The following is a 26,816-nucleotide window of genomic DNA, read 5'->3' as shown; positions in this document are numbered from 1 at the left end:
CTAACAGTAACAAACTCTTGGCAAGCCTATATTAACAATGGTCAAAAATTAAGTGACATGTTTTTTGTTACGAAAATATATTCAATTAATGGATTTTAAATTTTTGGATGAAAGTAAAGGAATTTAATTATTTTAAAGGTAGACGAATTGTTTATTTATTTAATCCAAGTGATTAATGATAAAATCGCGGTTTATCACTAAGGTCACCAAAACTGGTCAGTCGACGATATATAGGCCTACATCACTCAGGTGTGACAATCACATTTGGAGTACAAGTGTATATACTGGTCTGGTAGAGTAAATTAGGCTACTTGAGAGAAATATGGTGATAGGAGGAGAAAAGTGCATGTGTAAATTCATTAATTCATGTCAGCTTTAAACTAGCCTATATGAGGGGCGAATTGCCAAGGGGCCCATTCCCTTTTTACCGGAAGCGGCAACCCCGAATCTCTCTTTGGCTCCGGGATTCAGAGGCAAGGCCGCGTGTTTGCAGCCCAGAGGGATAATGTATATATTCATTGGTTTATTGCATGGTTTTGTTTTTTGTTTTTTTACTATAAATTCGTTTATTCTTTAACTGATGAGGTTTTTAGTGTTGGATGACTTCTTCGCTGCAGGTTACGTCCCCTGTCCTTCATTTTGTGGGGGCCAATCTTATTTTCCTAAGCTACGTTGACCTTTGTAATTTGCTTTCACAATAGGCCTATTTATTTTTTATGAACTGCTGTAAACTACAATAATGGCCCAGGGTGGGGCAACCTATTCTCTTTAGAGAAGTCGAGAGGCATAGCTAGAGGTGCGCGGTATTACCGGTGTACCGGTATTTTTCTGGTAGCGGTATGTACCGTGGTACACGAGGCGAAATACCGGTATATTCAAGTCTGATAACTCTTAACAAAAATATAAAATTCAAACAAGAAAAAATAATTAAAGAAATTTGTGTACACAGTGACTCACTTTATCTACATAGATCCCTCGTTGTAATGTAATGAAAGGTATGTCTAATAACTGCACACAATCGGTAAAACATGCGAAGTATAAAACGCGATGATTTGATTATTAATGATGTGAAAACAAATCAAAATTAAAGAGAAAAATAATAGGAAACATTTCATTAAGTAATTATTTTAATATACAAGGTAGATTATAAAAAATGTTATTATGTTGTTTGGTTTATGTGGGTCGAATACCATTTCTGCTTATTAGGCAAACCCCGAATAAAAAATAAAATAAAATGGCCGATGCAGACTTGTGTGTTCGAAACCACCGTTCTTCGCGCGAGTACAAATTCCTGCCGATTATGAGCGTCGAGTTAATGGGTTTGAGGTGCAAGAATATAGGAATTGTGGTCGAAGAACAAGAACACATTCGTGCGCACATGTTCTGGACAGACGTATCCAACAGGTAAAAGTTCTCGTCATTCCCGACTCCAAGTGTAAGAACTTCTAGACTTTGAGATCGTGTCAAATAAATTCCACAGGTTTCCCCCTATTAGTTATTTTGATAGTCGTTCCAGTCAGTAGTCCAGTCACAGTCGATTCTAGTCATGATACAGAGAGACTACTATATTGTATGTACAATATATGCTAACTTTTATGTATCGATTATACTTTTGTTCTGTTAACTGGTTTCAAAATAGATTTAAATAAGATATTTTCCTTATTATTTATATTTGAATAAATTAAGTGAAATTTACAATCAATAAACTAATAACTGTTCATTATTTACAATAAATCGCAACTAAAATCCACTAAAATTGAATCATAAAATTAAAAGATTAAATCTGCGGTATACCGTGGTATGTACCGCGGTATTTTGCAAATACCACGGTATACCGCGGTACATTTATTTTCTGCGGTACCCAACTCTAGGCATAGCCTTCATCGACTTAACGACTTCTCTTCGCAAGCATTCATGTTTTGATTCTGGAAAACGTCAGTAACATGTAAATGCCGGAGTCGGTGACGGTTTATGTTTCGACCGACGTTTCGACTAAGATGTGCCTGGATTTACGCAATAGACAAGTTGTTTTCAAACATTTAACAGTAATACACAAAACCGTCACAAGGAAATCAAAACTTGCTTGCTTTTAATCCATTTTCAACATGCCCATGTCCCGGGTTTAAATCACAACTCTGATTACGTCAGCCTGCTTTTCTCTTAACTGGTCCCCTATTGTGACAGCTCCCAAGACCAGTTAACATAAACCCGGGACAGGGGACATGTTGAAAATGGATTAAAAGCAAGCAAGTTTTGATTTCCTTGCGTCAGTTTTGTGCATTACTGTTAAATGTTTGAAAACAACTTGTCTATTGTGTAAATCCAGGCACATCTTACTCGAAACGTCGGTCGAAGCATAAACCGACTCCGGCATTTACACGTTTTCCAGAATCAAAACATGAATGCTTGCGAAGAGAAGTCGATGAAGGCTATGCCTCTCGACTTCTCTAAAGAGAATAGGGGCAACCCAGCGAGCTCTAATGATTAAAAGGGGTACTACTAAACAGAGTACTTATACTGGTAAAATTTCCCAATCAAATGCAATTTAATTGTTTATTTGTGTGTATACCGCTTAGATAAACACGATAATAAAATAATATTGCAATATTTGTCAAAAGTACTTGCTATTTAGTTTGACCAGAAAACATTAAATTTATTGAAGATTTACGGCATCCCGATTATAAGTATTTTATTTGGAGAAAGTATTTGAGCGATTTGACACATTACATCAGTAATACGTAATATCCGAGCTATATAATTTTGGAACGCTTCAGAAAAAGAAGTTACCAAAATTATGCGTCACTTGGGCAACTCTTGATGCTACAGACGGCTCAGTTAACTTCTGATTCCAAAATATCTGCCTGATTTGTAGCGCAGAACGAAATCATTTGAAGCTGGGAGTTTTCAGGTCGTATGGGGCTTTAATGAATATTTAAAGATAGTAGGAAAATATGTTAAGAATTTTTTGATATCAAATTTATGAGACAGCAACTCAAGAATACGATATAAGGCCTCAACCGTGCGCAGCTTTTTGTGCGCCGTAAATCAAAGGTTTTTATAAGGAGTGGATCTGTAGCTCTCTGTTATGTCAGAATATTTTTTCAGAGAGCTGCAGCTACCTGATTTGAAGACTATTTTTCAGATTGTCGCAAGCGAATATGCTGGTACCAAAGACGTGAATTATAAGATTAATATGCAGCTGTTTTTTTCCTTATATAACTGGTACCTATAAACTGTACCATTCCCTATATAGATACTGCTAAAATGCTAAGCTCTAAATACTTAAATTACTACAGGTCATCTAACATTAGAAAGAAAGTGTCTTAGAACTACAGAGTGCTTAAACATAAACAATATTGTGCAAATTTCAGGTTTGAATATATTGAGCAATCACCCTCCTCATTTTTGAGAAAGTTGGTTAGATTAGTGTTGTCAAATCGGTTGGAAATCGTAATCGATTATTCGATAGCATCGGGTGACTGTAATCGATCAATGATCGGCATATAATCGGATTGGAAACTTTTTGGGTTAAAATTTATAATAAATGAGTAAATAAAATTTCAAGATCATTGGCACTTACTGTATGTACTCACTATAGTGTGTATATTACTATACACGTCTTTTAAATAAAAATCTTAATTATCATTCACTGATTTTAACTTTTCTGAGTCAAGTAAAATGTTGAATTTTCATATGCACAAGAGTTATTTGAACATGAAACAACTTAATATATATATATACTTTCTTGCAAATTTTACATATAGCCCTTTCCATATTGAGGGTTTTTAATTGGGGATCCGTGTTAGAATAGGTCCTCAGTACCCCCTTGCTTGTCGGAAGAGGCGACTAAATGGGGCGGTCCTTCGGATGAGACTGCATAAACTGAGGTCCCGTGACACAGCAGGTGTGGCACGATAAAGAGCCCTCCTTACTCAATGGCCATAAGCGCCGAGCATAGGCCTAATTTTGCAGCCCTTCACATGAGTGAAATATTCTCAAGAGGGACGTTAAACAATATTGTTATTCATTCAATCAATCGAGGGTTTTCATTGAGGGCGCCCTAACTGCACTCTGCTTTTTACGGAAACCAAAGTGTTTCCAAGCAACAGACTTTGTTTTTCGTCCTGGGTGGTCGAAAACGTCTTCTTCGTCCATTTCCCTCCCACCCCCCCCCCCCCCCCACCCCCCCCATATAATTGAGAAACCCAATCTGATCAATCCATATCATTCCGGATTATAATCGGTGATAAATTACTTTCGGAAAAATTCAAAATAACTTTATCACCGGCAATATGTAAATACATTTTGTTTCATTTATACAATGAATTTTATATTTATTTTTGACATTTTAGGTAGACTTGTGAGGATCCGGAACCAACTCCTACCATACGACTATACCTTACTTTTAGCATGTTAACATGGCGGAGAAAGACAGAACTTGAACGGTTGTAAAAAGACTGGAAAGCTTTTATTTGAATTAAAATAGGTACTAATACTGTATTTTAAGCGGTTATAATTGATTATGAAATCTCAAATCGATTGTCGAAAATCAAAAACCTTTCCGATTGATTATCGATTAAAAATCAATCATCGTGACAACACTAGGTTAGATTTTAAAACTTTGAAGGGCTTGAAAACAGTACTGTGACCCTGGTTGAAATATCATTTCCTACTTTCATGTTCGAAAACATGATTTTGGCAAGTGCACTAATTTTTTTTCCTATATTTATTTTCATGCCTCTGAGTTTTGTATATTTACAGCCTTGTTCCTCGAGAAAGATCTGAAGGTTCTTATCTACAGGGTTTCTGCTCTCAGTATGGCTGGCCTTCAACAAATCCTCTCCCAGTATCTTATGCTATACGTGGAAATTTTTGGTCTGCTGTTTGTTTAGAAGTCAGACAAGTTCGAGCACCTGTTGCCAGATGGCTTGGTTAGTAAAGCTACAAACTTAACTAAATACCCAATAAAGGGGGGGGGGGGGGTCGAATTCAAATTTCTGTTTCTTCCATTGTATTTTCACTCTTTCAGTTACACTAGGTGAAATGGAGAACAGCAAAAGTGATGAAGCAAGTGATGATAAAGACGATGATACAAAGGACAGGAGGAAAACGCCTGAAGTCGAAGTTGTATCTAGACTTAGGCAGAGGATTCCAGGTAAGAAAAGTTTTAATTCCCTTGTTTTCCCAACAACGCATCACTGGAGATCTCGATGGATCTAAATCATGCAAATTTTCATGAAGTAGGGATCGATGCATTTGGTCAAAGATGTAAGATATTAAATGAGGTAACACAACAGAAGCGAGGTAAATACGTATAGTATATATACTTAAGTAATTGTTAAGTTGTTATGCATGAGTTATAATGTTTCCATGGTAGTTAAGCACCTCACAGACCCAAAACACTAGATATTGATTCCTTAAATCAATGAAAAATGAAATGCACATGACAATCTATCATTCCTAATTCCCATGTAGTCCCCGCCCACTGACATTTCATATAGTCCCCGCCCACTGACATTTCATAAAGACATTTCATATAGTTCCCGCCCAATGACATTTCATTTTCATCAACTAAGAAAGTTGTAGGGGGAAATTAAAACATTGGAGATTCAAAGGGTTATTTCAATCGTGAGAAAACAGTTGGATTGATTGATTGAGTATTGTTTAACAGTTGGAAATGTAAATATTAGTATATATCTGAATTGCCAAATCTAGAAATTATATACATGAAAATACCTGTACAGTCTTGCTTAACAATTTTTTACTACAAGCCCATCAGGCAAGTAAGAGTGCAAAATTTGGTAGACCAAATAAAATTGTACTAGCCCAAATATTATGGAAGAATGATTTGAAATTTAAGTTTGAACCTTTTTATTGTGCATTGCAAGTTTTAGACAAGAGTTCTGACCCTCTTTCAACGTCTTCCAAGAGGCCTCCGTGGCGTAGTGGTTAGAGCATCGTGCTCAAAATCACCCAGTCTTTCACCTCTGCTCCGTCACAGGTTTTAATCCCGCTCATGCCGGTAAGTGAGAAAGTTTCCCAGTTTATTTGTGGAAGGTCAGTGGTCTCTTCCCAGGTACATTGTATCTGCGGTCTCTCTTCCACCAATAAAAACAGGGCACCACCATATAACTGAAAAATTGTTGAGTGTGGCAGAAAACATCAATCAATGTCTTCCAACAGTCATTTCACTGAGATTCTTCAGAATCCTCCAATTCTGATTCTTGTAGTTCATCACTCTCATCCTAATAAGAGTAAAACCTACAATTGTTAACTAATGCTCACACATTTTGAACGTCTGTGGTTCTTACTTTGGAGCAAAATGTTTACACCATGTACTTTATTCATGTTCTCTTACAGAATCAATTCTAAAAACTATCTAAGCTGAAAACGAACTTACGATTTGCTACGCCAGATCGACAGATGCAATATATGAGACTGTCCTTGTAAGCCAGGGTCAGTTCTCCTCCCAAACACGCTGGTCATTTTCTTTGTCGCTTTGTTTTCTCATATGTCTTAACATCAACTTTCTCTTCCTTTCTTGTAAGGACGTTTTTTTTTCTCACTCATTTCCTATCAGAAATCGCACCCTAGAAGGGTAATCACAATTCCCGCCGGAAATATGTACTGGCCCACTGGGCATGCACCTCAGTAATTTTTAGTAGAACAATCCTAATTGTACTAGCCACAGTCAGACATCAGGCTACCACTTAATTTCGAAGACTGACAATATATGAATAATGATAATTGTATTCTACGTTACCTCGAAAGATATTTCATTTTCATTTCATGTCATTTCAATCATAAACAGTTTCTGGCCATTTCTCTTGTTCAATATTTCACAAAACATTAAGAAAATACAAGTTGAAGGAATATGATTTACCAATACAAAACATCAAGCAAAAACAGTAATCTTCTGTATGTTTAAACTGAACACATACACATTTATTCTTTCATGCCTCTCTATCATTCTTTCATGCCTCTCTATCAATATTTCATGTCTCTCTATCATAATGGTAATGGTCTTCAATTGATCTTGTTGAGGTATTCACTAGGGGTAAAACGATACAGTACCTTTTCCATTCGATTCGATTTTCGATACTTTAGTCTCGATTTGATGATTTTCGATTCGATACAATAGCATATACCAAATTCTTTATAATGCTAAGATTTTTTTTTATGTTTCATTGTATTTATTGCTCTCTGCAAATAAATTCTACATAATTAAAAAAGCGTTTAACATAAAGCAACACTTATCACTTGTCCTAAAGCCGAACTATCACTATACCCAATAGGGCTGAAACAATTCACTGAAATATCAATACTGTTCAATATAAACCCTCGATTCAATGTTCGATTCATTGCCTCGATTGTAGGTTCAATACGTTTATTACAAACTGGTTTAGTAAAATACATCAGGCTTGGCCTGTATACTTATAATTTTTATCTGCATGAGGAACGAATAACGTTCAGACTGTTGTTTGCCTTGAGTCGAACGAAAATGATAATGAACTTCATCAGTTTAAACTACAGAGCCAATAATGCATCTTACCGTTTGGCAATTTGGAAACGTTTTGCTTTTAAAATTATGAATGTGAATCTTGGCAATTAATTTTTTTCTCAATGTTATCATTGGTTTCTTCTGTAAATTGTATCGTATTGAAAGTATTGAATCGTGGCATAAGAATTGCAATATGTATCGTATTGTGAAGGGGGCGTATCGTTTCAGCCCTAATACCCATGATTTATACATTAGGGGTGCATTTTTCAACTTGACTGTGTCCATTTTGGTACAGCAAAGTTTACTCGTACGTTGATTGGGCAATTTTCAATTTCATTGGCCAATCAGAAACCGTGTTATCAAAAGCAATGTATACTATGATTCTAGAACCGTATCGAACTGAAACAGACCCGGAATAAATCAAACATTGAATCGATTCGGCCGCATCGCGATGCATCGTTTCACCCCTTGTATTCACAATGAAAAGAAAGTGGAAGGGACGCTTGATAATTCAGAAATACAGATACTTTGCAATATTTGTAATCTCCTGTGTTTTTTAAATGGAACACTAATCATTGTAGAGAGTGGACAGAGAAACACAAGATCTCGATGTAGACTACATCCCGTCAACACCACATGTTCCGGACAAAAACGAAAGTTGGAAAGCCAAAATGTTCTGACAAAGAAAATGAGATCAGGAGTCGGAAATGGTATTAAAGAATAGTTAGCTATTATAAGGACAGTAACCAGGGTTTTTTTAAGGTCTTGATTTTAAGAGCCAGGGCCTTTCCAGTTGGAAAAAATAGCGACATTTGCTTGAAATTGGGGGGAAATGTATCATACAAAGAAATTGGGGGGAAACCCAATTCAGAGTGCTTTAAGGTATAATTGGGCTCCTTTTGACTTTCAATTTAGTCAAAGCTTACCTCGTTCAAATAAGCAGAGGCCAAAAAATTAGGTTTACTTGAGAATTTTGAAGAAAAAATTGTAATCTGTTGGCCTGTGAAGAAGATTTATGAACAAATTGGCTATCCTGATTAGTTTTCATTGTTTGGGAATTTCAAAGCAAAAATTGGGGAAAATACCTGCTTTTCAGCTTTGGGAATGGGGCTTTATTTCGGCTCCCTACAGACCCTAAAAAAAAATCCCTGGTAACTCACACCTCGAGACATTGCACAAGTTTACAGTTTACAGTGTCTGTCATGATGACTCTTTGAAATAGTTTCCATGGGTCATACTGTACACCTTTAACTCACTGGAAAGTGGACATCAGGTGCAAAACAGCCTTTTTGATTCTTTAAGCAAATATAATATGTTTTATGAATCTACAATATGTTTAGGTGATAAAGAACTATGCACACTAACTCTGGATTCCCATCTACATTTTCAACTTGTTTATTTTTAAAAGCTTTCAATTGCAATTTTGCTAATGATATTTATTTGAATGCAAAGTAGACTCCACTAGTAATTGATTATTAAATTATTTTTCACATTTTCAACTTCTTCTCCATAACCACTGGGCCAATTTCAACCAAACTTGGCAAAAAGCATCCTTGGGTGGAGGGCTTTCCAAGTTTGTTCAAATGAAGGGCCATGCCTCCTTCAAAGGGGAGATCAACACAAAAATAGTGTGGAGTGATTTAAAAATCTTCTCGAGAACTACTGGGCCAGGAGAGCTGAAATTCATATTAAAGCTTCCTGAAAGTTCAGATTCCAGTTTGTTAAAATCATGACCCTAAGGTGTAGGATGGGACCAAAATAGGGAATCAAAGTTTTACATGGAAATATAAATAAGGAAAATGTTTGAAAAACTTCTGCTGAAGATCCACTCTGCCAGAAAAGTTTATATTTACATGAAAACTTCCTGACATAGTGCAGATTTAAGTTTGTTTAAGCACGGCCCCCTGGGGACAGAGTCAAGTTTATTGAAAGTATGGCTCCTGGAGGGAGGGTGGGGTCACAATGAGTGATCGAAGTTTTACATACAAATAGATAGGGAAAATTTTAAAAACTTTTCTCAAGAACCACTGGGCCAGAAAAGTTCCCATTTACATGAAAGCTTACTAATATAATGCATAGTTAAGTTTGTAAAAATCATGGCTGCCGGGGGTAAGTTGGGGCCACAATAGGGATCAAAGTTTTACATACAGATATATTGAGAAAATCTTTGAATATAGGCCACAGTGACTGGTGAGCGATGTGGCCTATGGGCTTCTTGTTTTTATGCTTTAAAGAAACATTTTATTTGTGTCTAGTGCACACAGAAGTGCCTGACGTAGATTCTACTGCCTCCAGTATACAGCCTCGCACTTCTGTGACAACCAGCAGTCCCTCTGTCTATCAGACGAGACGATGTCGGTCCTCTCAGACACGGACATCCTCAGCTATAACTACGTCTTCACTGAATGTTGTATCAGATGCAGCAGCAAATCCAGCAACACCAATCACTGGCTCAGTCTCAACGATACAGAACCCCACAACAACAGTGGCTACTTCTCTGACAGGAAGCAACGTTGTACCAGTTCCTGTCACCTGTGTATATTGTGAGTAACAACAGAATGTCGACATCTCTCTAAGACATGTTCCAAATTTGGTTCAGTTTCACCAAGTTTGCTTAATGATGACATATTAATGGTATGTCATCTGTGTGCATAGATAGATGAAAGCAAACCATAGTCATGCTATTGCATATTGTCAGAATTTCTTCTTTTCGGTTATTTAAAAAGTTTAGCTCCCAGATACATGAAACCTGAAAAGTATATATATTTAAATATGTTCTATAAGAATTAGTTTCTTAGTAACATCTACAGTGCTCTCTTTGTTTTCATAGTAATTTGTAGATGTAATTTAGGTACACGAAACACAATTACGGATCAAGAAAACAATTTTCTACGATACTTCCTTCTTGCTCAGCTTGGTACCCAGGCCTTGCGGACTCTGTTCGACTCGCTTGTCAGACCTGTGTCACTGACAAATCACCTACGGAATGCAAAACAAAAATTAAAACAGTGCACAGTGCAACAGATAGCCATCTTATATCCAGGTAAAATATTTATAATTGAATTTATTAATCCAGTGTATCTAGGTATTTAATGTTCATTTACCCTGTGATGATTATACCTATGGCTGTGTTCGCTTCACAAAGATCTGAAGTAACCCAATAGAGGGTCACATCCGCATGATCTTTCATTTGGAATATTAATGAGAACTATCAGCCAATCAGGTTGCGCCATACAGATAATGACATCCCAGTTAATTTGTAAACAAACAGTAATCTCTCTCCCAAGAAGTTTATTCCACACTATAAAACTACATATACTTACATAAGAATTAGAATTTTCAAAACTTTCACAATAGTGCCTAGTAATAATTTATTTGATTCACACAAACAACAATACACATGAGATAAATATATACAATCGAATTTGGTAAATTGTCAATTACGATTTATGTATGAATAGTGATGGGTACGATTTGAATAGTTGTCTTTTAGCTCTAAGGATTCTTTAATCTTTTGTACCAATCTAAAACATTTCTGGCACATGCCTACATTGGTACTTTAAATGATGTGGAGGTTTAGAGCGCTGCTAATAAACTGTTTCTTTCGTCGGTCAATTTGAAGTTTGTATCCAAGAATTTTTTGTATTGTTTCTTTCCTGCAGGGAATGCAGATATTACACTGCATGTCTTGACAGGTGTACAGCCTCCGATCGTGTTTAACTTAAATGTAAATTGACAGGAGAGTGTTGGCAGAAATCTGACAGCATGTATTTGATTGGATTAACGAAAGGTCATGCAGACCTGACCCACTATTTGGTTACTTCAGCTCCTTGTGTAGGGATCTACGCGAGTGGATCAAAGGATCTGATTTCAAAGATTGGTGTTCTTTGCTATATAAACCAATGAAACAGTTACCTCAATAGACTTGTACATCCTACTGTGTGTATCAGTAGTTACCTCAACAGACTTGTATACCCTACTGTGTGTATCAGTAGTTACCTCAATAGACTTGTACATCCTACTGTGTGTATCAGTAGTTACCTCAATAGACTTGTACATCCTACTGTGTGTACCAGTAGTTACCTCAATAGACTTGTACATCCTACTGTGTGTATCAGTAGTTACCTCAATAGACTTGTACATCCTACTGTGTGTATCAGTAGTTACCTCAATAGACTTGTACATCCTACTGTGTGTGTCAGTAGTTACCTCAATAGACTTGTACATCCTACTGTGTGTGTAACAGTAGTTACCTCAATAGACTTGTACATCCTACTGTGTGTATCAGTAGTTACCTCAATAGACTTGTACATCCTACTGTGTGTGTCAGTAGTTACCTCAATAGACTTGTACATCTTACTGTGTGTGTCAGTAGTTACCTCAATAGACTTGTACATCCTACTGTGTGTGTAACAGTAGTTACCTCAATAGACTTGTACATCCTACTGTGTGTATCAGTAGTTACCTCAATAGACTTGTACATCCTACTGTGTGTGTCAGTAGTTACCTCAATAGACTTGTACATCCTACTGTGTGTATCAGTAGTTACCTCAATAGACTTGTACATCCTACTGTGTGTATCTGTAGTTACCTCAATAGACTTGTACATCCTACTGTGTGTATCAGTAGTTACCTCAATAGACTTGTACATCTTACTGTGTGTGTCAGTAGTTACCTCAATAGACTTGTACATCCTACTGTGTGTATCTGTAGTTACCTCAATAGACTTGTACATCCTACTGTGTGTATCAGTAGTTACCTCAATAGACGTGTACATCCTACTGTGTGTATCAGTAGTTACCTCAATAGACTTGTACATCTTACTGTGTGTGTCAGTAGTTACCTCAGTAGACTTGTACATCCTACTGTGTGTACCAGTAGTTACCTCAATAGACTTGTACATCCTACTGTGTGTATCAGTAGTTACCTCAATAGACTTGTACATCTTACTGTGTGTGTCAGTAGTTACCTCAGTAGACTTGTACATCCTACTGTGTGTATCAGTAGTTACCTCAATAGACTTGTACATCCTACTGTGTGTACCAGTAGTTACCTCAATAGACTTGTACATCCTACTGTGTGTATCAGTAGTTACCTCAATAGACGTGTACATCTTACTGTGTGTGTAACAGTAGTTACCTCAATAGACTTGTACATCCTACTGTATGTATCAGTAGTTACCTCAATAGACGTGTACATCTTACTGTGTGTGTAACAGTAGTTACCTCAATAGACTTGTACATCCTACTGTATGTATCAGTAGTTACCTCAATAGACGTGTACATCCTACTGTGTGTATCAGTAGTTACCTCAATAGACTTGTACATCCTACTGTGTGTATCAGTAGTTACCTCAATAGACGTGTACATCTTACTGTGTGTGTAACAGTAGTTACCTCAATAGACTTGTACATCCTACTGTATGTATCAGTAGTTACCTCAATAGACGTGTACATCCTACTGTGTGTATCAGTAGTTACCTCAATAGACTTGTACATCCTACTGTGTGTACCAGTAGTTACCTCAATAGACTTGTACATCCTACTGTGTGTATCAGTAGTTACCTCAATAGACTTGTACATCCTACTGTGTGTATCAGTAGTTACCTCAATAGACTTGTACATCCTACTGTGTGTATCAGTAGACTAGTTACCTAAAATTACTTTGTTAACTATTGTGTATAGGTATTGACCAATCACCTCAGCAGATATTGAGTCACCTCGGAATTGCTTGATATGCTGGACGGTATGCAAAGTTCTTTTGTTCTCATAGCTTTTCGATCTTTCTGATTTGCAAGCAGTTTGAATCTGTTTTAATTTCTTTAAAACCAGTTCTGTTAAAAGGCAGATGTCTTTCTTTTGAATAGATTCGCTTACTGCCAATGACGTTGAAAGTAAAATTGGGGCAAATATCCCCTGTATACAGTTTGGTTCTATTGTACACCCCACTGCGCAGATAAACCAGTTACCTCAAAATCTGTTCACTCAAACATTTTGTACACTTTACTGTAGGTGCAGGTGAACTAGTTGCCTCAACAGACATCAATAAATCTATACTGAACACGCCGGTGTAGTTTCCTATGTCTTTTCTTAAAGGTTTCTGTGAAAATGTTTGTTCCTCAAAGGATTTTAATATATCATTTATACACCCTACTGTAGGTACCGGAAGACAAGTTTACTTCGATAAATCTACTGTTGATACCATATCGTAGATGCTAATAAACCAGTTACCCAAACTTGATTACATTTGTTGTGAATTTTATTGTAGAAGCCGGGCAATCGGTTTCCTCGAGAGACTTTGATACAACTCTTCTGTACACCCTGCTGCGCAATACAGTAAATATTACACCTCCAACGAGGAGATGGAATAAACAGCCAAGGCCTTCTGACATCTCGCAAGGGGACGATGTGGAGAGAATAAGATTCGCTAGGAATTCTTTATGTCATGGTAAAACGTCCATGGATCAATCAACATTCAATTCAAAATGGACAAGTCTTTCACAGGTTTGTGCTCTTTTCTTTCAGTAAACCATTCTTTCTGTTGAATTCACCTTGAGCAGTATTTGATGAATATGAACCTTAGTGAATGATCTTGTCATGTATTTGTGGATGGAGTGTATCGTAGGTGAGCCAGGGGTGTGCGATTAGGCCACTGATAAAATGTGTTTCCGCTAACCCGACCGACCCTAAATTATAGCCCCGACCCTAGAATTTTTTTTCGATATTTAAAAAAAAAATCGTCATTTTCCCGGAAAAAAATATATTCCCATTTCTTGGTTTTCGTTTTAGTTAGACATTGAGATGAAGTCATTCAAACGCTTTAATGATATACAAAATTGCATGGTATTGTGCCAAGCGTTCAAACAACATTGATAATGTTTGTAACCAACAGCATGGCATGATGGTCGACCCAGTAGCTAGTACCTCCATGCATGCCTCACGCAACGGTGATTTAACAATTGAAGTTAACAGACAGTCAAGAGACTTTGCCAAGTGTCATGTTTCCATAGAAGACTTTCTTTTGTTAAAATTGCTTTGACTCCTATGGTGTTTTTAGACGGTGGCTATTTCTAGCCATGCACTGTCTTATGTTATCGTTTCAGCGGGCATTACTGTATATACACCCAGACCCTAGTTTTATATGGAGGTGATCATCATTTTCCTGTCAAACATATCCAATAGTTGAACAGAGTGACAGACATGAATGTCTAGTCTGTCAAATTTGTATGCACATCCATGGTTTCTGCTGCAGTTCTAACTGAAAACACTATGAAAAAGGCCACAAATAAAACAGTGAACGCATCCGAGTTGTTGATGGCTGTTGAGAGCCGAGAGGAAAAAAAGATGTGCAGACTTTTTTTAAAATAAAAAATTATGTCCGGTAAAAAGTTTTAGCTGGAAGAGATTTGGATCCCATTAGGATAAGTGGGATCTGCCCAGACTGTCTTCCTACCCTTGTTCAATTTAGATTGTGAAAATACATTCAGAAATGTATTAGTAAACTTAAAATATGTTAATGATGTTGATATTTTGGTGATGATTTAATATTTTTTTCAAAACCATCACATTATTTTCCTGTCAAACATATCCAATAGTAGTATTCCTATGACAACCAATCTAAATGTAGAAACAATATATTTGGTACTTGTATAGCATAGTGGCATAAAGGAGTTAACTTTTGTGTTTTATGCTATATGTTTCATTGAAAAATATTGTTTCTTATAAAACATCTGGATATAATCCTCGGCCAATAACAGGTGAAATGTTATGATTGAAAGTTTACTTGCAATGCAATTTAAGCAAAATTTTATTTTGAAAGTATGAAATTCAATAGAACATTTAACTTGTTAGAGTTTACAATGTATTTGCATACTTTGAAAAAATAAAATTTAAAAAAAAAAAAAAAAATTCCTACCTACCTACCCCATTTTTTTCTGGAACGTTAGCGGAAACTCAACAATTTTTGTCGTTGGCCTTACCGTCACCCAACGCCTGGCGCTAACGAGTTTAGAGGTAGGGCGAGCAAAAATCAATGCAGCATTTGCCCATCAGGCTAGTGAATTTAAAACTTAAGTAAACACATTATTTGTTGCACACCTGTTAATATTTATTGTTACGTCAACCAACTTTATGCACAAATTAACTTTAGGCTTTATTATCAAATTGTTTTAATATGTATGCATTGATGGTAGTGATGAAACGATTGTCCCCGATGATCGATTGTCGGTTGTTTAGAGCTCTATGATGCTACTAATCAATTACAAATTAAAAGCCGCCGACATTGTTGACCAGAAAAAAAGATGTTCAGATTTTCTTTTCTGTATGTCAAACCCAATCAAAAAACAAGCAAACAAAATGGCGGGAGAATTAATTGTAATAACAACACCATTCAACATTCAGATAAAAGGAGTCTTGACTCTTATAACTTTTAGACATTGTGATTATAGATAAATTCTATTACTTGATATGTTGAAATTCTGATTTATTTACCTGTGAACAGTAGGAACAAAGAAGAATTCAAATGTTGTTTCCATATGTTTAATGAATCTGTTAAAAACTATTTTGAGAAAAAACCCACTTGCTGTAAATGACAATTCCGACTTTAATCGATTATGTTCTTTGTTCCGATTGCCCATCACTAATTGATGATAACAGTCAGTTAAGGGCAAAATTAAGAAGTATTGATGTCTCCAGAGGTCCATGTTTCGCTGTTTGCTCTTTCCTCAGTTTTGTTCTTTTGAGGATTTTTAAGCCCCGGAGATCGAAGAGGGGGGAGGGGGCATATTGTTTTTGTCCTGTCTGTCATTCTGTCTGAAACTTTAACCTTGCTAATAACTTTTGAACAGTAAGTGCTAGAGCTTTGATATTTCACATGTGTATTCCTTGTGACATGACCTTTCCGTGGGTACCAACATTTTTGACCGTGACCTTGACCTTGGAGTTTGACCTACTTTTTGAAAACTTTAACCTTGCCAATAACTTATGAACAGTAAGTGATAGGGCATTGATATTCCACATGAGTATTCCTTGTGACAAGATCTTCCATGGGTACCAACATTCTTGACCTTGACCTTGGAGTTTGACCTACTATTTGAAAATCTTAACCTTGCTTATTACTTCTTTACAGTAAGTGATAGAGCTTTGATATTTCATATGAGTATTTCTTGTGACAAGACCTTTCCATGGGTACCAAGATTTTTGACCTTGTGACCTTGACCTTAGAGTTTGATCTATTTTTTGAAACTTTAACTTTGCCAATAACTTTTGAACAGTAAGTGCTCGAGCTTTGATATTTCACATGAGTATTCCTTGTGACATTACTTTTCCGTTGGTACTAAACCTTGTTTGACCTTGACATTTGACCTACTTTTCAAAAAAATGACATTGGTCATAACTTCTAAATGGTAAATATTAGATCTTTCATATTGCACATGAGCATTTCTTGTGACAAAGTCTTTCTATTGGTACCAAGATATTTGTCCTTGTGACCTTTGCCATCTTCAGAATTGACCATTATCAGAAGCATTTGTGTTTCACAAACACATCTTATTGATTAATGTTCATTATCTTTACATATTTTCTTTTCACATAACAATTACGAAAAGAAAACTTTAGCTAGACAGATACAGTGGACAACATTATACTTAGAAAAAAAAAGTCTCATACATTGAAAGTACAGTTAAAAGGATTAAGAATTTGCAAAATCCAAAGGTCATGGGAAAATTTACATCATTCTTTATCTTGAAAGTTGTCCACATTCCGTGTAAAAACTTGCACGTAGTGTCATCATATAATCGTATTCAAACTGAATCATTCACCACTAAGCCAGAAGCTATCAAAGAAGTTGTATATCGATAACAAGACAAAAAATATTCCGAAGTTAGCACCTAAGGTGTGAGGACAAAGCTCAAAGCATTCTAACTTTAGACATTTGATCTACCTATTCATTGAACGCAGGAAACATAACACAATTTGCATTGTAAGGTCATATTCAGCATCTGTTTAGCAAATTCATGAACATAAGAGATATGGTACAATCATGTTAAACTAATTGAGGAGTAATTATAATGATTAAGAAAATTAGAGATTTACATGCTTTTACAGATTTTATGTAACATCTCGGAACTAAATGAACTTGGGTACACAAGAAACCATGTTCTTGTATTCGAATTGACGCCATTTGGACCAAACTTTTAAGTTCCACAGGGTTTGACATTTACTTTTTTGAGCACTAGACCATTCGGGCTACTTCAAATGATTTTTACTAGACCTGACCTTAAATCCATTAGCCCTGACCAACTTTTCAGGGGGGAAAATGATAGTTTCTCCATATTTAAATTCATGTACTTGGTTCAAATGATAAACAAGTTTGAACTAAAACGTATTTCATTGCCTCGAAAAAATGTTTAGTCTCATCATTCAATTTGATGCTATTATTTTTCAAACATATTTTCCATTTCTTTAAATTCTATATGTCACAGAAATTCTTTAGTTTAAAAAGAATAATTATGATGACCTGAACTGTTTTTTAAAAATTTCTATTTTATAAACCCTGCTTTGTTTCTTCCCAACCTTTTCCTTTTCTCCCCTCTTGAGACATCTTTCCTGGAGGACGAGATCGCGAGAAGTCGTATTTGAATATAGAGGAGACATTCCCGCACACATGTCAACACTGAAAAGTGGCTGTTTACGATGTAATTTATTAATTTCATAAACACTTTCTTATATTTAATGCAAATTATTTTTTAATGACAAATGAATTCAATTTATATCTATTTATCTGAAACTTTACACACATTAACATAGAGTAGATGTCGTAAAAAATCACTTCCGACTGCGACTTATTTATTACAACTAAAAATAGAGATTATGTCATCACGCGGTTCAACTCTTTAAATTTATTTTTCAGTTAAGAATAACTTTGGTTTTTAACAAAAGTTTATTGGGTTTTTTTTTTCAATATGACCAGTCGGACTAGTAAATTGACATTTTACCCGACCAGACCTATTATTTAGTAGACTCGGTCGGTCGGATGTGCCTTAGTGTCAAACCCTGTTCCATAGGTTTGGTTTAAGTTTTCATTAGTTTTTACCTCACCTAAGCCAAAGGCTCATGTGAGCTTTTCTGATCAAAATTTGTTCGTTAATTGTCTCGTTGGTGTAAACTTTTCACATTTTCATCGTCTTCTCCAAAATCATTAGGATTTCAACCAGCTTGGCACAAAGCATCATTCGGTGAAGGACTGGACTTTCAAGTTTGTTCAAATGAAGAGCCATGCAAAGGGCGCATAATCACAAAAATAGGGTTAGGTCATTTAAAAATCTTCTTCTTTAGAACCACTGGGCTAGAGGAACTGAAATTTACAAGAATAGAGCAGATTCAAGTTTGTTACAATCATGACCTCTGGGGGTATGATGGGGCCACAATAGGGGATCAAAGTTTTACTTATTTAATACAAATATATAGAGAAAATCTTTCAAAATTGTCTTCTCAAGAAATACTGGGCCAGAAAAGCAGAGATTTACTTGAAAGCTTCCTGACATAGTGCAGATTCAAGTTTGTTCAAATCATGGTCCCCAGGGTAAGATGAGGCCACAATAGGGGATCAAAGTTTTACCTTCTAACTTATATATTGAAAAAAATCTTTAATCTTCTTCTCAAGAACCATTTGGCCAAAGAAATTGATATTTGCATGAAAGCTTTCTGACACATTGCAGATTCAAGTTTGTTAAAATCATGGGCCCCAGGGGTGGGTTCAGGCCACAATAGGGACCAAAGTTTTACATGCGAATATATATGGGAAATGTTTAGACATGGGCCAAAGTGACTCAGGTGAGCAATGTGGCTCATGGACTTTTTGTCTATATTTTCCTTGTAAACATGTATATACGTGTTACCTATAGTGAGAGCTCCACTCTCACCACCCTTTGGGCCATGAGAGGGATTTCCCCTCTATTAAGAAAAGATATGAAACTGATCATTGTTTGCATATCTATTTTTCAACTTGCATGTACAGGGATTTATTTAGGTTGTTTTTACTACTGGTAAAAGGTACCTTTCCCCTTTGGCAACAAATGGATATTTCCCCTTCCACAGATAAAAAATCCCCTTCATTTGTAGAAACTTCACAAAATTGTATGAGAATTTTCAACAAAAATCATTTTTATATATTATAAGTCATTTTCTGTAATTGTCAGACTCTTACAACATAAATAAAATAAGTAATCAATTTATATGGCTGTTATAATCTGTGGATATTATATTCCATGGATGTCCCCCACCCCCACCCCCATCCCCTGGAAGATCATGACTGCATTCTCAAAAATTCCCCTTAAATATAAAATGGGTAGTAACATCTAAATGCTGGATAAAACCCTGATGTATCAACAATTTTCAGGCATGTTCTTGAATTAATGCAAATGGTTCATGGGGTAGTAACTTAGTCCCTGGGCTAATAGACAATTTTTAGCTCACCTGAACCGAAGGTTCAAGTGAGCTATTCTGATCACATTTTGTCTGGCGTCCGTCTGTCTGTCCGTAAACTTTTCACATTTTCGACTTCTTCTCCAGAACCACTGGGCCAATTTCAACCTAACTTGGTCAAAAGCATCCTTGGGTGAAGGGCTTTCAAGTTTGTTCAAATGAAGGGCCATGTCCCTTTCAAAGGGGAGATAATCACAAAAATGCAAAAATAGGGTGGGGTCATTTAAAAATCTTCTTCTCAAGAACCACTAAGCCAGAAAAGCTGATTTTTACATGAAAACTTCCTGACATAGTGCAGATTCAAGTTTGTTCAAATCATGGCCCCCGGGGATAGGATGGGGCCCCAAGGGGGGATCAAAGTTTTGCACACAAATATATAGGGAAAAACTTTAAAAATCTTCTTCTCAAGAACCACTAAGCCAGAAAAGCTGAGATTTACATGAAAGCTTCCTGACATAATGCAGATTCAAGTTTGTTCAAATCATGGCCCCTGGGGGTTGGATGGGGCCACAATAGGGGATCAAAGTTTTACATACAAATATATAGGAAAAATCTTCTTCTCAAGAACTACTGAGCCAGAAAAGCTGATTTTTACATGAAAGCTTTCTGACATAGTGCAGATTCAAGTTTGTTCAAATCATGGCCCCCGGGGGTAGGATGGGGCCACAAGGGAGATCAAAGTTTTACATACAAATATATAGGAAAAATCTTCTTCTCAAGAACTACTGAGCCAGAAAAGCTGATTTTTACATGAAAACTTTCTGACATAGTGCAGATTCAAGTTTGTTCAAATCATGGCCCCCAGGGGGTAGGATGGGGCCACAAGTGGGGTGATCAAAGTTTTACATACAAATATAGGAAAAAGCTTTAAAAATCTTCTTCTCAAGAACCATTGGGCCAAAGAAGTTGACATTTACATGAAAGCTTTCTGACATGGTGTAGATTCAAGTTTGCAAAGGGTAGTTTGGACCATAATAGGGACTAAGGTTTTGCATGCAAATATATATGGAAAGTCTTCAGATATGGGCCAAGGTGACTCAGGTGAGCGATGTGGCCCATGGGCCTCTTGTTTGTTAATTTCACACCCCTGCGAGCAATGACCTAAAAGAGTGACTTTGCTTGAAGAAAAGTTTTGATTAATCCCATAAATTTATACATTATTGTGTATTGCAGAGGAGTGAATTGTTTTTCATGGTTTTGTTTGACTGTAATTATGAGCATTCCAGTGGGAATAATATGACTCTTAAGCACAAGTCACAGCTAAAGGAAAAGTGAAGATAATAAACAGTAATCAATCTCATAAATCCCGTAAAGAATGCAAAATTGAAAATAGAACAAATACATACCTCTGAAAACCTAAGAGTAAGAGTTCGGAATCCCTTGTTGACCGGTCAGACCCACTATGAGCGGTAAACGGAGTAATCTGTAGTCAAAATCTGTATGTTAAGAATGGTCTAACAATTGGTATGAAATGCCTCAGACAGCATTCGACAGGTGGTATTTGCAAATTAGATCATTATGACAACCATATGTGAAATGCTGACTTTGGATGAGACTATTGAAACCCCTGTAACTTTTAACTTATTTGGCAGTAGGCAGTTTTGATTTTTCTTCGATTTGAAAAATGGTCATAGGCACAGCATGCTATCGTGTATTAAATGTTTAGTGCCATGAATTATGTTACAGACTGCATATACCTATATCTGTCCGGAACATTTTTGTCAATTTAGCAAAAACATCCAAGTTCAGGGACTTGATTATCTTAACAGCATCTGACTCTTAACGCAGGCGTATTCAGACTAACCTTAAATTCCATCAACCTTTTTTGAGATTTCCATACTTCATGCTTCACAAAGCTATGCATATGAAGTTTGTAACTCGAGCAGCCTGTCATAAAGATTGAATCTTTCGAGTCGTGCTTTCTGCAGACAGTACGTGTCCTCCCCATATCCCTGTCCTCCAGCCATATCCTTCCCTCTTTCCACTGAAGTACAAACAAACACGTTATTTTTTCTTCATAGTCTTTGAAGTAATCTTTCTGTTCAACTTCTGGTTTAATGGGGTTTGAAACACGAGCAATGTATCTCCACATGGCTAAAAATAAACCAGAAACTGAACTTTGGTTATAGTAGGACTCAGATTGGTCGGAAAGAAAAGTGTTGATCGGACAAATACAGTCGGAAAGAAAAATGTTGATGGGACAGTAACGGTTGTCAAATGGGCGGCAAGAACAGGAATTTTGGGCGCCCACAAGCAAAGAACGGGTCACCAAAGCAAGTGGGTGAGCGGTAATTTGGAACCCTGCTCAAATTTAAAATTTTGGTAAATGGCTACCTGTTCTCTTTAAATGTCTAATATTTAAATTAGTTTCTGATCAGTTTTAACATGAAAGAACATTTTACATCATATCAAGTGTGGCCCCACCAAAATCCCTACCCCTGGAATCATCAAATTTACAATTTTAGAATAAAGGATGACCTGTTCTTACTAAATATCCATTTAGTTTCAATTTTATTTAAGTGTTTTACACATTAACAATATATATAAGTTTGTCCCATCCTGGGGTCAAAACCTCTATCCCGGGATCATGAAATTTACAATTTTGGAAATAGCCATCCTGCTCTACATCAAATTTCTTGCACATACAGTACCAGCAACGTTATTCTTGACATGATAAATGATAGAACATGATGCATGCACGATAGGATAGGATACACGCATGATACGATAGGATACACGGTAAACCTGATAAACGATCTTCACGATGGACCTGATAAACGCAAAACACGATAAACGATCTTCGCGATAAACGAAAAACCTGATAGAAATGTTGAAAATTTAGAAACAATTTAGAGAGAATGAAATTTTGATACCTACAACATAATTACATTATGTTGATAACATTGAAGGATTTCATATTCATTATATACCTAAAACATATAATTTCTTTAATCCACGGTCGTCCCAAGATTTACAATTGATGTCCCCCTTGTCCCAAATATGCTTCATACCAAATTTTAAAAGAATTGCAATGGTACGACTAGTTGTTAACAAACGACAATCCATTGCAAAAATGATACAACAGCCTCATTTAAAGTCAGCATTTCGCAAATTCTATGATTGTTATAACGATCTAGCTTGCAAATACAACCTTTCATTGTGTCATATGCTTCTAACGTGTTTCATACAGATTGTTAGCCGTTCTTGGCACACTGATTTTGACTATGGATAACTCAGTTTACCTGATCAAGATATAGGGCTCACGGCGGGTGCGACCGGTGGACAGGGGATGCTTACTCCTAGGCACCTGATCCCACCTCTGGTGTAAGGGTCCTTGTTTGCCCAGCTATCTATTTTGTATTGCTTATAGGAGTTATGAAATTGGTCACTGTTTATTATCTTCACCTTTCATTTATGAAAGGAAATTTCGATGAAATTGCTCTGAAATAAAAAGGACCTATTATTATATATATCAATTAAATGATGACCTATAAACAGGTCATTTATTAAAAGCTGAGAAATCTGTGCTTGGTGTAGAATTAATTAGAATTTGAAGGGGAGGGGGATAAAAAGTTTCCATCCATTTAATATTTGTTTTATTTTTATTTTTTTGTACCGACTGCTTGAATATGTAATTTTTATTTTGACCCCGACCCAAATTTTCAAAATACTTCCTGTAAAACAATAATTAAAAAGTTGACCTTCAGATGGTTACACATGTAGGACTTGTATGTAGTACGACTCTTTCAGGGAACAATAATTTTTGATATTATTTGTCCTCTTAATGATGAATTATTTTATACAGGCAATTACACGACTGAGCAGCGGTTCCCTTAATGGTGATGTCGCCTCATTAGCTAAAAGGAAGTTTGATAAAACTGAGAAACAAGTCATTTTGGATGACTTCCTGCTTCATAGGAAAAGGTCTCAACAATTAGAGGGAAGACATATTCCTTTGAATGTCCAAGGTATCTAACAAATGAAGAAAATTCCATTTTATATGAATACAAATACATTTATCATAAATTTAAATCGTTATTTTGTATCCTGTTGGTTTTGCAGAACAACTTGTAGATCCTTATCTTCAAGGCTCGCTGTTTACTGCATCACGGAATGGGCACACCGAATTAGTCCAGCATTTAGTAGAGCATGGTGCTGATGTCAATATCTGTGTGGACAAGAATGTTCCACCGCTAATTGTGGCATCATATAAAGGACACATTGAGATAGTCAAATATTTAGTTGAACATGGTGCTGATGTCAATATTTGTGTTGACAAGAATGTTACCCCGCTAATTGTGGCATCATTTAATGGACATACTAAGGTAGTCCAACATTTAGTAGAACATGGTGCTGACGTCAATATTTGTGTTGGTGAGAATGGTACACCGCTCTATATGGCGACAGAACAAGGACAAACTGAGATGGTCAAACATCTGGTAGAACATGGTGCTGATGTAAATATTAGTGTTAACAAGAATGTTGCACCGCTCTATTTGGCATCAGAAATAGGACACACTGAGATAGTCAAATATTTAGTAGAACATGGTGCTGATGTCAATATTCGTGTTAACGACAATGTTGCACCGCTCCATATGGCATCACAGAAGGGACACACCGAAATAGTTAAAAATTTAGTAGAGCATGGTGCTGATGTAAATATTTGTAATGACAAGAATATTACACCACTCTTTGTGGCATCACAAGAAGGACACATTGAGATATTCAAATATTTAGTAGAACATGGTGCTGATATCAATATTTGTGACGCGAGAAATGTTGCTCCACTCTGTAGGGCATCACAGATTGGACACACTGAGATAGTTCAACATTTAGTAGAGCAGGGTGCTGATGTCAACATTTGCAATAACGAAAATGTAACACCGCTCTATATGGCATCATATAAAGGACATATTGAGATAGTCAAACATTTAGTAGAGCGTGGTGCTGATGCCAATATTTGTACAGACGAAGATGAAACGCCACTCTTTGTGGCATCACAAGAAGGACACATTGAGGTAGTCAAACATTTAATTGAACACGGTGCTGTTGTCAATATTTTTAACTACAAGAATGCTACACCACTCTTTGTGGCATCACAAAATGGACATATTGAGATAGTCCAACATTTAGTAGAACATGGTGCTGATGCCAATATTTGTGATGACAAGGGTGTTGCACCTCTCAGCATGGCATCACAAGAAGGACACATTGAGGTAGTCAAACATTTAGTTGAACACAGTGCTATTGTCAATATTTGTAATTACGAGAATGTTACACCGCTTCATATGGCATCACAAAATGGACATATTGAGATAGTCCAACATTTAGTAGAACATGGTGCTGATGTCAGCATTTGTAATGACAAGAATATTGCACCGCTCTTTAAGGCAGCACAAGAAGGGCACATTGAGATAGTCAAATATTTAGTAGAACATGGTACTGATGTCAACATTTGTGATGAGAGAAATGATACAGCGCTCTTTGTGGCATCATTTAAAGCACATATTGAGATAGTCAAACATTTAGTAGAACATGGTGCTGATGTCAATATTTGTAATGATGAGGATGTTACACCACTCTTTGTGGCATCACAAAAAGGACACATTGAGATAGTCAAATATTTACTAGAACACGGTGCTGAAGACAATATTTGTGATGTGAGAAATGTTGCTCCGCTCTATGTAGCATCACAGAATGGACACATCGAGATAGTCAAATATTTAGTAGAGCACGGTGCTGATGTCAATATTTGTAATGATGAGAATGTTACACCACTCTTTGTGGCATCAATGAGAGGACATATTGAGATAGTCAAAACTTTAGTTGAGCACGGTGCTGATGACAATATATGTAATGACATGGATGATACACCGCTTTTTGTGGCATCACAAGAAGGACACATTGAGATAGTCAAACATTTAGTAGAACATGGTGCTGATGTCAATATTTGTAATGACGAGGATGTCACACCACTCCATATAGCATCACATGATGGACACACTGATGTAGTTAAACATTTAGTAGAGCATGGTGCTGATGTCAATATATGTAATATGAAAAATGTCACTCCACTGTATGTAGCATCAGAGAAAGGACACATTGAGATAGTCAAACATTTAGTAGAGCATGATGCTGATGTCAATATTTGTAATGATGAGGGTGTTACACCGCTCCGTATAGCATCACAAGAAGAACACGATGAGATAGTTGAACATTTAACAGAACATGGTGCCAATATTTGCATGATAATGTGAGAAATGTTGCACCGCTCTATTTAGCATCACAGAATTGACACACTGAGATAGTCATACATTTAGTAAAACATGTGCTGATGTCAATATTTGTAATATGAAAAATGTCACTCCGCTCTATTTAGCATCACAGAATGGACACTGAGATAGTTAAACATTTAGTAGAACATGATGTTAATGTCAATATTTGTAATATGAAAAATGTCAATGTATGTAGCATCACAGAATGGACACATTGAGATAGTTAAACATTTAGTAGAACACGGTGCTGATGTCAATATTTGTAATGGCGAGGATGTTGCACCACTCCATATAGCATCACATGATGGACACACTGAGATAGTTAAACATTTCGTAGAATGTGGTGCTGATGACAATATTTGTGATGTGAGAAATGTTGCTCCACTCCATATAGCATCACATGATGGACATACTGAGATGGTTAAACATTTCGTAGAACACGGTGCTGATGTCAATATTTGTAATATGAAAAATGTCACTCCGCTCTATTTAGCATCACAGAATGGACACACTGAGATAGTTAAACATTTAGTAGAACATGCTGCTAATGTCAATATTT

The 26,816-nt window shown here is 36.3% G+C and overlaps 1 protein-coding gene across 2 annotated transcripts; it reads left to right on the top strand.

Annotated features, from left to right (window-relative positions):
• The first annotated feature begins 321 nt into the window (after nucleotides 1-321).
• Nucleotides 322-26,519, top strand: LOC125653227 (ankyrin-1-like). Of its 2 annotated transcripts, none has more exons than XM_048882577.2 (10): nucleotides 322-507; nucleotides 4,353-4,486; nucleotides 4,762-4,931; nucleotides 5,039-5,155; nucleotides 8,083-8,211; nucleotides 9,757-10,044; nucleotides 10,353-10,544; nucleotides 13,768-14,003; nucleotides 23,788-23,950; nucleotides 24,045-26,519. In XM_048882577.2, the coding sequence occupies exons 4-10, from the start codon at nucleotides 5,044-5,046 to the stop codon at nucleotides 26,237-26,239; spliced, it is 3,315 nt and encodes a 1,104-aa protein (XP_048738534.2). In that variant the 5' UTR covers nucleotides 322-507; nucleotides 4,353-4,486; nucleotides 4,762-4,931; nucleotides 5,039-5,043; the 3' UTR covers nucleotides 26,240-26,519. The 2 variants fall into 2 exon arrangements, with proteins under 2 accessions (XP_048738534.2, XP_048738532.2); XM_048882575.2 differs by having other exon boundaries at nucleotides 5,030-5,155.
• Nucleotides 26,520-26,816: the final 297 nt, after the last annotated feature.

This window comes from Ostrea edulis, chromosome 7 (assembly GCF_947568905.1).
Source record: "Ostrea edulis chromosome 7, xbOstEdul1.1, whole genome shotgun sequence".
Lineage (NCBI taxonomy): Eukaryota > Metazoa > Mollusca > Bivalvia > Ostreida > Ostreidae > Ostrea > Ostrea edulis.
Note: the sequence above shows the minus strand (reverse complement) of the source record. Positions and strands in the feature narration are given on the sequence as shown.